General features: G+C 57.1%; 1 protein-coding gene across 1 annotated transcript; it reads right to left on the reverse strand.

Moving 5' to 3' along the window:
• Nucleotides 1–10,822: 10,822 nt before the first annotated feature.
• On the reverse strand, nt 10,823–12,401 carry LOC116230211 (noggin-2-like). Its single transcript, XM_031595189.2, has one exon. The coding sequence runs from the start codon at nt 11,757–11,759 to the stop codon at nt 11,136–11,138; it is 624 nt and encodes a 207-aa protein (XP_031451049.1). The 5' UTR covers nt 11,760–12,401; the 3' UTR covers nt 10,823–11,135.
• Nucleotides 12,402–12,730: the final 329 nt, after the last annotated feature.

Raw genomic sequence — 12,730 nt, forward strand, 5'->3', positions numbered from 1 at the left:
TTCCCTTGCTGAACTTCCTATGGCTCCTCTCTGCCCAACTCTCAGCCTATCCAGGCCTTGCTGGATGGCAGCACAGCCTTCTGGTGTATCAGCCACTCCTCCTGGCTTCGTATCATCAGCAAACTTGATGAGGATGGACTCTATCCCTCCATCCAGAAGGCCAAGTGGTGCCCGGCAAGGAAAAGCATCATGTGGGGGAGATGGGTTGGACTTGGAGAGTGTGAGCAGCCCTCCTGCTCTTCTTTGGGTACTGCTGGATCTGAGCCCTTGGCTTGGGCTCCAGAGTGCGCTTTTGGTCTCTGAAGAAGCAGAGGAGAAAGCAAGCTCTGGACAAAGATGATCAGCCCAGCCCTAGAGTGGCGGAGATGCCCTGCTCTGAGTGAGTCCCTGAGCCAGAGCACCCCATGCTCCCTTTTGCCCTGCAGCAGGGCCAGTGCACTGCCAGTCCTGCAGGGAGTCTCCTCTGAGGATAAAGGGCAGTCTTTATTCTACTGGGATTGCAGGCCGGCGTCTTTCCCCAGCACAAGCTTCACTTCGGGAAAAGGAGATGTTTTTTTTAGTTTGAGTGCTGTTGTTTTTAAAGAGAATTCTTAGGGAAAAGGCTTGCTGAGTCTGATCAGCTCAATTTCAGAGTTTTCCTGGGGCAAGAGACAGAGGGTGTGGGCTGCGATACACACCCTCATCTGTACAATAAGGAAGGCAATAGCGCATAGCACAAACAATTGCATGAAAAGCTTTCCAACAACAAAGTTTGCAAACCAGCAGAGCCCAGGCTATTTCTTGTGGTCGGTGGGTACGAGTTCCCAGATAATGGGGCCTGACAATGGAACAATGGGGGCCGAAAGACACAGCTCATGATTAGAAGTTATATAACGGCGGCTGGCATTTATTAATAACACTCTCTCGTGCTTTATTTTCTTAGTTAGCACTTTTCAGGTTCAGATCACTTCACAACCCCCTGGCTGTGCTATTTTCGATGCTCGGCACGAGGTCACTAGGAGGAAACGTTGGCGTGGAGCAGTAGGAACGTCCTTCATGCCTGCTTCTGGTTTAGGCCTCGGAGAGGAGAATGGGGAAACATGAAGCAATGGGCTTGCTGACCATTTGGGGCCTCTCCTGTTCCCCATGATCTTATGGGTGGCATAAGAAACGTCACCTGGGAAAACAGGGTCTTCCTGGGATAAGTTATGGAAGCTTAACGTTTCCAAAGCGCTCTTCTTCCTGGAGATGAGCAAAGCTAGCAAAGCTGGAACCTCGCTTAGGACACTGGAGAACTCTGCAGCGCGCTCCCAAACGGGAAGCAGCGCTGGAAGCGCTGATGGCTTCCACCTCTTGGCACGGCTTGGGCTGCAGGAGGGAGACGTCCTGCTGGAACAAAGGCAGCCCTCGCAGCCGCCTACCACGTCTTTGGGACGTGCAGACGGACGTGCAGACCATGGCAGCTCTGCAGGACAAGTTTGGTGCGGACTGGGCGCCCTTCCCTCGGCACGCACCAGGCCTTGACGCAGAGCAGGAGTCATTCTGCCCGGCGCAGGGATGAGCGGCCCAGTCTGAACAGGTTGTCTCCTTCTGGTCTGGGTAGGCTATTTATTACTCCTCTGACTGTTGCTCGTGGTATGTGCTGACCGCTCAGCCTGCTCATGAAAAACAAGGGAATTCCCGTCCAAGCTCTGGAGCCAAGCAGGCAGCGACAGTTTTCTTCTGAACAGAACCTCTTCTCAGCCCTGGGTGGCAGATGTCTTCCAGCAGCCCCAACCTGAGGAGCTGCATCTCAGGACCAGGTTTTGGACTCTCACCCGAGCAGCTCATCTGATAGCCACGTGTTCTGTAAAAGCAGAACAAGCACAGAGAGGAGTGAAACCTGCCTTCACGTGTGCAGGTGAGAATGAAGGCGTCCTCCTGGCCCCCAGCTCTGCTTCCAACTAGGAGGCGTGCAGATTCCAACAGTACAGCACTTTGCAATGAGAAGGTTAGAGCCAGAGCAAAGGCTGGGACATTCTGCTTTGCTCCGCTGGTGTTTGGAACTCCTGTGCCCCAGCACACAGTCCTGAGACATGGAAAGGCCCGGGGACATTAAACAAAGCTGGAGGTGAAGATCCACCCTAGGATCTGTGACAAGCCTGGGGAGTCCTGGGGAGGAGTCTGTGCGGTGCTGGCTGTGGTTCTCAGATCGATGGCTGAGGGCTCTGAGCTGTGATGCTGAAGATGCATGAAGTTCAGTCAGGCAGAGTGCTGAACAGCCAAATGGAGGCATCCTGTACAGAGAAAACTTTGTTTGTTGGTGTGATTTCAATCCTTCCCATTTGTCCAGGAGAAAGCTCGAGGCAGCAGGTTCCACGATGCTGCTTTTGTTCAACCTGGTCTCTCAGAGGCAGCTGACTTTGAGGCTGGGACCCTCTCAGCTTCACAGAAGGTTGGAGTTTTGTCCCATACCTGTGATGTGAGACCTATAGCTAGAAATGACAAACAGCACAGCAGAAAATTACCTCTCGGCAGAGATGTAATTTTCATTACTCAACCCTGAAATTCTGCACAGAAAGTGCTTAATTACAAAGAATATTCTTTGGAAAACAAAAACAAATAAATAAAACAAAGCAACACATATTGACACATGCAAGCTGATGAGGAATTCATGCGCTTACTGGGCAAGGATTGCATCTGCATCTGTCCTGAAATGACCCCGTGGTTCCTTTTTTGCCTTTGGTCACTGCCACGTCAGCTTCATAAGCTGAACATTCAGAATGTTGGTGTTCCTTTAAGTTCAAACTGCACTGAAAGGTTTTGGTCCTATCTGAAGGAAACCTCTGTAACACCTCATCATCAATTCTCCAGTGCTTGTCCTGCAGATGAGGTGCATTCAGCAGCATGGCTCTGGGTTGAAGGCATCTTGCTTGAAAGCCAACCTTGACAACTATTCAGGGGCCTTTTGTGTTTCCTGATCAGCCCTTCCAGGCTGTGCAGTATTGTCCTGTAGGAGCTTGTTACCCTCCAAGAGCTTCTGAGCACCTTGAAGGTTCTGCACCTTGGGGACTGAGTTGAAGAGCAATTTAGAGAGGAGAATGGACACCGCGTTCTCCAAAGCTGTCTGTGGCATTGGGATTTCCTAGCTGAGCACCAGTGGTGCTCAGGGCACAGTAGGGCCAATCTTCCCCTCAAAGCTCAGTGCCAAGGCAAGAGGAAAGGCAGATGTGTGGAGGGGTGGCTGGATCTGTGGGCCCATTGGGTTTTCTGGTAGAAACTCTGCCATTCTTACCAGTACTCCTCTATGCCCAGGTGTATGTCCTCATGCACGCTTGCCCAGAGCGCACCAAGTGCTCTCATTCTCATGCATGCATCTACAGAAGCATCCCCAAACCTTGTTGCAAAGGGATGGAAATCTGCAGATGGCCTTTCTTGGGCAGCAGATGTGCTGCATCCTGCCAGCCAGCATTTGTTAATGAGAAATTGCATCAAAATACGAAATTTTGATGAAGAACAGAGGAAAAAAAAACCTGACTGGATTTTCACGCTTTCTTTCCTGGCTTGCTTCAGACTTGGTCAAAAGTTTCTAAATTCAGCAACACTTCCAAATTTTTGACCAAAAAACACGAGGATTTTTTTAGAAAAAGGTTTCTCAATTTTTCCTTCTGGTTTGGCCATGTGTCCTACTCACTGAAAGGAGACTCCAGTTGGTTTTTCTGACTAGAACCACACTTTAAAGAGCACAACCATTCCCTTAATTGGGGTTGATAAATCTTTCAGGCGCAGATGAAGATAAATCACATTTTGAGCCCAAAGTACAAATTCTCAGGGTTGAAACATCGTGTGGTATTTGTTAAGCAATTTGAAGGCTTATTGAAGTAACTGAGCTGGACAACAGGGCTGGACCTGGACCAGGACAACAACTGTGTACAGACACTTGGCGCATAGGCAACAAAGATGGAGAGGCCCTGATGTATCCCAGTTCACTTGGGGCACTCATGGAGGATATCTTTCTTCTATGCAGGGTTTCTTTGGTTGTGTTTCTTCTACCACTCCCACTGGGAGGATGGAGGGCTGCTCACTCAGCCCCCTCAGGAAGCCTTTATATTTGAGGCACGCTAGAGCTCCCCATGATGAGCAAATTCACTTCAGCTCAGAGGAAAGCCATACAGTGCTTTCCTGGGTCTCTTTGTTGGCCAGTGATTGCCGCAGAGGCCAGAGGGAGGGGATGCTTTGGCTCCAGCGAGGCTGGGCAGGCCAGATGGGCTCCCCAGGAATGGTGGCAGCAGATCAGAAGCCAAAGCGTCCATCCGAACCCTAATCCAACATCCATTGCCCAACCCGGCCTCAAAGCTTTACAGAACCATAGGATCATAATGGTTGAAACAAGTCCAAGCATCACCCAACACAACCAACTCCATCACGAAACCACATCCCTGAGCGCCACGTCCACAGCTCTTAAATACCTCCAGGGACGGCAGCCGCCACCAGCCCTGTGCAGCCCCACTGCCAGATCACTCCCTCCGAGCAGAAATCCTTCCTAACGCCAACCGAAATCTCTCCCGGCGCAACGCGGTGCCGCCTCCCGGCTCCTCTCCCGCTCCCCAACCCCCCGCGGCCGCCAGGTGGCGCTCGCCCCCCGGTTACGGCCCCCGCGGCGGCGCCCGGCGCCGGTCCGCACTGAGCCCGGCCCTGCCTGCCCGCCGTCCGACCGCCGCCCCGTGCCGGGCTGCCCGGCCCTCGGGACGTCGGCATGTCCAGCCGGCTGCCCCGGCCTGTCCGCCCGGCCGGCTCCTAGCAGAGGAGCGGGACAGGAGGACACGCTCTGGGAGCCCTGTCACGGTTCCCAGGACCGACGCAGACCCTTGCTGGTGTGCCCGAGCCGACCCTTTAGCCCAACAGGAGCCCTGTACCTGGGAGCCCGTGCTCCAAATCCAACTCCTGCGATGCAGAGCATCCTCTAACTCTAATTCTAACCCCAACCCAAACTCTAATCCCAGCCCCTAAGTGTAACCTCAACACTAAGCCCAACCCTAACCCTAATTCCGTCTCCAACCCTAACCTCAACCCCAATCCTAACCCCAACTGTAACTCTAATCCCAGCCCCAAGGCCAACCCTAACCCAAATTCCAACCCCAACCCAAACTCAAGTCCCAAGCCTAACCACAACATTAACCCCAACTCCAACCCTAACCCCAACCCCAACTGCAACTAATCCCAGCCCCAAGCTCAAGCCCAACCCTAAATCCAACCCTAACCCTAATTCCAACCCCAACCTTAAACCCTAAATCCAACCCTAACCCTAATCCTGAGCTGCAGTGCAGCCCAGCTCAGCAGTGGCAGCTTGGGCTGAGGAAGCACCACCTGGTACCCACTGGGTGCTGCAAAACTGCAACCCTCCCTCCCCCTCCCCTCCACCTTCACAAAGACATTTGGTTACAGCCATCAATGCCCAGCATCACAGCTGTGTGCCGACCTGCAAACCACCATCTCTGGATCGAAGAGGTGTCCAAGAGGATTATTGGCTGCAATGGCTGTTTGGAAGGGAGGAGGCAAAGGAGGCTCTTTCCTAAAATATGGTCAAAAAGAGCAGAACACCGAGTCCAGCCTAGTGCTTCTTCTCAGCTCTAGAATGAAATATGGTCACGGCCTCGAGAACGCATAGCTGAGCCAGGGCTGGCGGCCCGGTCCTTTGTGAGCACCACCTCCTGGAGAGACAGTGTCTTTTGGCAGTTAATGGTGTGGAAGCAGACCAGGCGATGCCTGAGGACACCAACAGCCTCAGAAGGATCTGGTGGCTCTTGCACAACGTTCACAGAAACACGCGGATACCAACGATCCCCCAGCATCTGCAACAAAGAGCTCTCCTCCAGGGCTGCTGCTGCCACTTGCCCCTCCCCCCCCCCAGGCCCCGTGCCCATTCCTTATCTGCTCTGGTGCTCAGAGATGCAGCTTTACCTCGTGCAGACTCTTCAGCACAGCCAGAGCTGTGAATTGGGAAGCACTGGCTGCGTGTGCTGCTTGCTTTTGATATTATCCATCCTGGAAGCTTCAGGACCTCAGTGCATGCCCCCAGCAGCTTCAGTTCCAAAGCCCATAGTGGCTTTTTTATTGTTGTTGTTGAACTCAGCAAACTTCGTAGTAGTTTGAAAGGATTTCCAGGGGAGAAAGATCTGGACCCTAATGAACGGGGGTGGGCAGTGAGTTGGTCACCTGCCCTCCAGGGTGCAGCATGGGATGGCTGGGCAGGGCCATGTGTGGTGTGATGGGAGACGTGGCATGGCTCACCCCCAGCCTCCAGATCCCAGGAGGAGCCTTACCCAGCATTTGTTCCAACATTTCTCTCAGTGTGTGCTACCCAACCTGCTCAGAACACCCAGATGACACTGGAGAACAGACCTCTTGCCACACCAGCCTGGTTGTCCCTGTGCAGTCCAGTGCTCCTCAGCTCCCAAAGACCTGCACCTCGCTGCAGGTAGCTTGGAGCAGGGCACAGCACTGCCTTGGGAGGAATGCAGGGCCTGCAGCTGGAGGGATCCAGAATCCTCCTTCCCCAAATCCCTGCACAGCTTGGGCACGGCTGCACCAGCCATGTCCCACACAGCTGCTTCAGGACTTCCATGTCTCCCTGGCAGGCTCATCCAGCTCATGAAAATAAATATGTAGACTGGTTTGCCGTCTGCAAACTGGACCTGCTTTTTTTGTGAATGGATTCATTCACCATCTGCCTGAAAGAGCCATTTTAGCCAATGGTCTGCCTGCGAGCGCGTCCTCCCCACCAGCTGTGATTTGTTCTTCCTCGCTCTGCCTCTCGGATTGGGCTCCTGGGTGCCACGTGATGGGCTCCCTTCTCCTTGACGGCACATCTGACATTTTTAAGCAGAATAACAAGCAGCTACCGAGGAGCAGCCATGCCTCCTGGGTGGCACTGCTGTTAGCGTTTGCTTTCAGTCATCAAAGGGGAGGGAGGCTCGTGGGCACATTTGCAAAGGAACAGGTGCCTTTGGGGTGGCTGAGGGTGAAGCCTCACAGAGCCCCTTTGCTGCTGGAGGGGTCTGTGCACAGCTCTGCCTAGAAGCAACCGGGCACGTGGTTGGGTTTGCTGCACGTGGAGACTCAGGGAGTGACGGTGCACTGCAGAGCAAGGAGGAGGAACACAGCCTGCAATGGGTCTTGAGCAGGAGCAGAGCCCATAACCTCAAACCCGACAGCCCAGGGGAGATGGTGGGACGAGAGCCCACCGCTGCTCCTCCCATGGGGCATGGATGTATCAGTGCTGGCTGCTGCCTGCTGTTGTGGGAATTGAGAAAAGTCCCTGTTTAGCCTCAGCTTGAAAGTTCAAAGGAGGCCAATTATTGCCTGCAGATCGCTTGCCTGCTCTTCTAGGAATGACGAATGATAGGCTTAGGTCATCACCTAGCCTGAGCCGAGTGTCTCAGGAGCTGGCATTAGGTGCCTGTGAGCCCTGGCCCTATGAATTAGGGCCAGCCCGGCAGAGCCAGAGTGCCAACAGAGGTGGTGTTTCTAAAGAACAGCCATAGGTAAGGCAAAGTCTGCCCAGAGCTGAGCTAAAGGGGGTGAGTTGGCACAGGTAAGCGAGGAGAGATAGCCTTGGGAAATGGAGAGAAAAGAGTTAACCTGCTCTGGTGCCAAAGCCAAATAGGATGTGAAAAGCAGAGAAAAGTCCTCTGGGCCACTGAAGACATCCTGAGCTCTTACTGCCTCTCACCTGGCAAACCAGTCCGTGCCTGCAGCTGGGATCATCTAGACTGGGGGTTCAAGCAGCAAAAAGGCCACCTGCTCAGCATCAGGGTGACCCTGTCACTACAAAGCAGAGATGGCAGCCTCAGCAGACCCAAAGGGCTCTGCTCCAAGCTGGCCCTGGTAGGGAGTGCGAGGAGGAAACATCCAGAGTGATGGAACCGCAGGAACTGCATAACACAGCACATGGGGTCGGAGCAGATAAGCACTGTGGTGCCAGCGCTGGCTGCGCAGGGAAAAGGCACCTTTGATTCCCTGCTGTGATGAGGGCAGCTGCCGGGTCCTCCACCGTGTGTCCTGCCCTGCTCTGCCCAAAGGAGGACGGGGTTCAGCCTCTGAGTCTCCCAAATGCTTCGCTGTGGTCACCAGCACTCACTTTGAAATCACAGTCCATGATGGTGAGCACAAAGATGGGGAGCAGTGCAGGGTTGGCCATTCCAGAGGAGGGAATGCTGCCTGGAGAAGGGAAGGGCATGGACTGCAAAGCTCTGCAGGGCGAGGGCAGCATCAACCCGTGAGGCACTGTGCAGCCGGAGGTGCCATCCGGACACCCGGTGTGTGCATGCCTGCACGTGTGTGGCCACAGCCACCTCTTGCCAACACGATGACAAGCGTGACCCAGCCTACAGGATGCCCCCACCCCTGCAGTTCCGAGCTCCTCTCCCTCCGGGTCACCACCCCACAGTCTGGGGGGAAGAAGGGGGGAGAAACCACGTGTGCAGAGCCAGCACCCGCCGCACCGCGGGTCTCACGGAGGCCTGTCGTGCCCCCTCTCCCCTCCAGCCCGTCCCTTAATCACAAGCAGCTTGATGAGACAATGAAGCGACCGCACCAAAGAGCCGGGCTCGTTCCCCTTTGTCTTTCTCTCCTTTGAGGACGGGTGAGCCATCGTGCCCGCAGCCCGGCTGTCGCACGTCCGACTCATCGCGTCTCCGGGCAGCAAAGGACACCGCATCCCCCGGCCGTCTGCACCCCCAGCCCCTGCCCGTGCCCTGCAGGAGCCACGGGGCACTTTGGTTCCGGGCACGCTCCCTTCTGCCCGCAGCCATGCAGGACCACCAGCCGCTCCCCTGGGACGCGGGCAGCCCCCTCCTCCCAGCAGCACATGGCACAGAGGCTTTCAGGCTGGTTTTCTCCGGCGTTCACACAAATCTCTCCTTCCCCGCTCCCGCCCCCCTTCCCCACACAACTGAACTCAGCCATTGAGTCCAGCGAATGGTTTATTTCCCAGGTTAGCACAAAGCCGGGGTCTCTGTGTGCCCCTGGAACCAGCAGAACAAAACGCACAAAGACGTTAGAGGGCCATTTGTAACCAAATCTCAACACACCAGATACTGTTGGGATTATGTCAGAAATATTTTCCCAGAATGCCCTCCCCCCATGCTCCCTCCTACAGATGTTCGGCCCCCACACCACAGATGTTGTTCCTCTTGCAAAATGAGCTTTCCCCTTCCTCTCCCAAATGCCCCTGATGTTTTGCACATTGCCGTCGCGAGGTCTCCTTTCCACCCTGCCCTCCCCATCCCCTCATCCCTGCTCCCTTGCTGGCAGCCCCGTGGGAAGGTTGGCCTGCTCCATGGGGACAGCCACACACTGCACATGTTCCACGGGGATGGCCACGCACTCCATGGGGACGGCTACAGGCTGGGATATCAGCTGCAGGGCAGCCGTGCGCCTCTCCATCAGAAGAGCCCTCTCCCTCTCCCTGTTCTGACCTCTCACCTTCTGAGCGTGACCTCTCGGGTCTTGCCAGCCCTGGGTGGGCTCACAGACCCCAGTCCCTTTGGAGGGACCCCAGCCAGCATCCTGCTGCCTCCCCACGGGCTCCACGCACGGGGCACTCAGCTGTAGTTTGTTCCTCAGGGATGCCAGGCAGATCACACACATGGAAAGAACGGCGCAGACCTTCCCCTCGCCACCAGCAGCCCCCACGGAGCACGCAGGGAGACAGCTGGCCGTGCCTCAGGGCGCCCCGTGGCCGCAGTGCCCGGGCTCCTCCCTGCTGGCCTCCAGGAGCTCCCACTGGAGCACGGGCAGAGCGGTGCCAGCGCCCAGCTGGAGCGGGTGCTGCTTCAGAGCCCAGCGCTGATGGGGAGATGTGCACACGACGGCTGCTCCGCGGCAGGCATGGGGCTGCCATCCATCCTTCCCTGCTGCAGCCGGGTCCGTTGTGAGGCTCGGGGCTGTGCTGGATGAGATGGGCCGGGATGCTCAACTGGAGCCAGATCCACCAAGCACAGTGCGTGAAGGAGATGGAGAAGCAAAGCGGGGACCTCCCAGTGACTTCGGATGGCACCTCCTGCCCCACACACTGCGCTCCTGCCCCTCTGTGACCGCAGCTCTCCTCCTGCAGTGGGTTCCCACAGCTCCCCATGCAGCTCCATGGGCTCTGCTCAGCCCACACTCCCTGTGTGACCCCGTGGGGCTCCGGGCGGCGTTCTTCAAAGATAGAGTTTATTGCTAAAAACGTTTCCATCACTGATAGCTCCTATTTACATTGATATGTGTTTTGTTTTTAAAGGAATATTCAAGTAAACATTTCCAATAGTTTCTGGCATAATCTCTAGCTCTTTTTTTTTTTTTTTTTTTTCTTTTTTTCCTATACACAAACGTTAAAAATAAATAAACTGTACACAGAAGATTTCCTTTAGCATCTCTACGTGACTATACGTATTCCCACACAACAAAACGATTCCACTCTTCCATAGATTTGTACTTCTCTTCAAAACTTCCTCCTTAAGTCATTGTTATACACTTAACGCCCCCCACCCCCCTCCCCCCCCAGAGCCGGAACACCAATGACAACGTCTGAAAAAAAAGGAAAATACAGCACAGAGGAACGGCCACCTTCAGGGATGCTGCTGCTCTTCCCCGGGGTTTCCTTTCCCATTGTTAAAACCATCTTGACAAGAAATCTGTGCCCCCCCCCCCCCTCTGCGGGGGGAGCGCTCGGGTTCGGTGGGGACGGGTTTAAAATGTGGTCCTACGTTTTTAAAATAATAATAATAACAATAATTATAATTATAATTATAATAATTAAAAAAAAAAAAACAGCTGCGATTTCCCCCTTTCCTTTAAAATCTCTCTATTTACACGGCTGGGATTTTTTTTTTTTTTTTAGTTTTTTTTTTTTTATTATTATTATTTTCCTTTCGTTAGAAGGCTATATACGTATAAAAATAGACATCTGATTGTAGTGCTTTACTGTGCCTTTGGCCTGCCCTGCAGTTCCTGGGTTCGCTTCTCCCCCTTTCAAATAAAATAACATTAAAATAAGTCAGACCCGGTTCCTCCCCCCGACCCCCCCATCACGCCCCGCGCTCGCCCCGAGGGGGAGGGCGGACGAACCCCCCCTCGGAAGATGCGGACGAGCAAAGAGAGCAGCGCGAGGGCCGGGGCGGCGCGGGGCCGTGCTAGCAGGAGCACTTGCACTCGGAGATGAGCGGGTACTGCACGGGGATCCAGGTGCAGTACTTCTGGCTGGACCAGCCCTGGCAGTGCCAGCGCAGGAACGTCTTGGTGACCGACTTGACGGGCTTGCAGAACATGCCCTCGGGCAGCGAGCAGGACTTCTCGGCGAAGCAGTTGCCCTCCTTGATGTAGCGCGGCCAGAAGCGGACGCCCAGGTCCTTCCAGGTGTAGAGCACGGGGCAGTAGGTGTACGCCCAGAGCCACTGCAGCACCTTCCGCCTCGCCTTCTTGCCCACCCGCAGCCGCGGCCCGCCCCGCTCCAAGCGCCGCAGCTCCGCCGCCCGCGCCCGCCCCGCCGCCGCCTCGGCGCCCGCGGAGGCGTTGGCGGGGCCCGGCACGGCCACGGCCATGAAGCCGGGGTCGAAATGGCTGCCCAGCTTCTTGCGCAGAGTCCGCTCGTCCAGGTCCTGCTCCTTCGGGTCGTACTCGGGGTCCGGGTGCTCCACGATGTCCTTCACCGGCAGGTTGTCGCTGGGCGAGGGCCGCAGCCGCAGGAAGGGCTGCCCGGCGCCCGGCCGCAGCAGCCCCAGGCAGGAGCAGAGCAGGAGCGCCCCGATGGCCGTCATGCTCCGGGCGGGCCCGGCCCCCGGCTCGGCGCTGGCGTCCCCGCGGGGCTGGCGCTGCGGCGCGGCTCCTAGCGCTGCCCGGCGGCGCCGGCCAGCTCCCGGGGACTCATAAATAGGCAGAGACAAAGTCCGGCGAGGCCCGTTACTTTAAATAGCTCGGCCGGCGTTGTGTGACAGACGCATCTGAGGCGCTCGGCGGCCGCTGGCTCCCCGGGGCTCCCCGCTGGGCCGGCTCCAGCCGCGGCCCGGAGCGCCGGGGGGTCCGTGCCTCCCTCGCGAGCGGCGGCGGCGGGCAGGGCAGGGCACGGCGGCGGCCGAGCCTTCCTCCTCCTCCCGCGCCTCCTCCTCCTCCTCCTCCTCCTCCTCCTCCTTCTCCTCCGCCGCCGCTCTCGCTCGCTCTCGCTCTCCCCCCAAAATTCACAGCGGACTCGTCTCCATCGCCATGGTGACAGCTGGGCTGAGCCCCACGACAGCTCGTCTAGACGGTGTGACAGGGTTTGGCGTGAGACCGGAGCCCGAGAATAAAACCCTCCTTTATAGCCGGGCGAGCCGGCCGAGGGGGCGGGGAGGAGGGTCACGACGGCGCGGTCCGCTCGGGCGGCCCCTGCGCGGGCACCGCCGGGGCGCGGGCTCAGGCGGCGGCGGGCGGCGGCGGCAGCGCCCGCGGCCCCCCGGGGCTCCTCCTCATAGCGGGCGGCCGGGGCGGCCCGCGGCCCCCCGGGGCATCCTGGGCCGGGGGCTCCCCGGCGGCGGCGCGGCGCGCTCCCGGCTCCCGGCGCGGTCTCCTCGCCGCTCAGCACCCCCGGCGGCCCATGCCGCGCGCCGCTCGGCCCCCCGCCGCGCTCAGCGCATCCGGCCGCGGGCGGCTCCGGGCGCCTCCCCGCTCCGCGCCGCCGGCTCGGCGCCTCCCGCTTCGGCTCGCTTCGGCTCCGTTCGGCTGGCTTCCCCGCTCTCCCCCGGCTCCGCCGCCC

Source organism: Phasianus colchicus, chromosome 16, assembly GCF_987193195.1.
Source record: "Phasianus colchicus chromosome 16, bPhaCol1.hap1.1, whole genome shotgun sequence".
Classification (NCBI taxonomy): Eukaryota; Metazoa; Chordata; class Aves; order Galliformes; family Phasianidae; genus Phasianus; species Phasianus colchicus.

Excerpts from the sequence above, each read along its gene's own strand:
- LOC116230211 (XM_031595189.2), bottom strand. The coding sequence starts at position 11,759 with ATGACGGCCATCGGGGCGCTCCTGCTCTGCTCCTGCCTGGGGCTGCTG.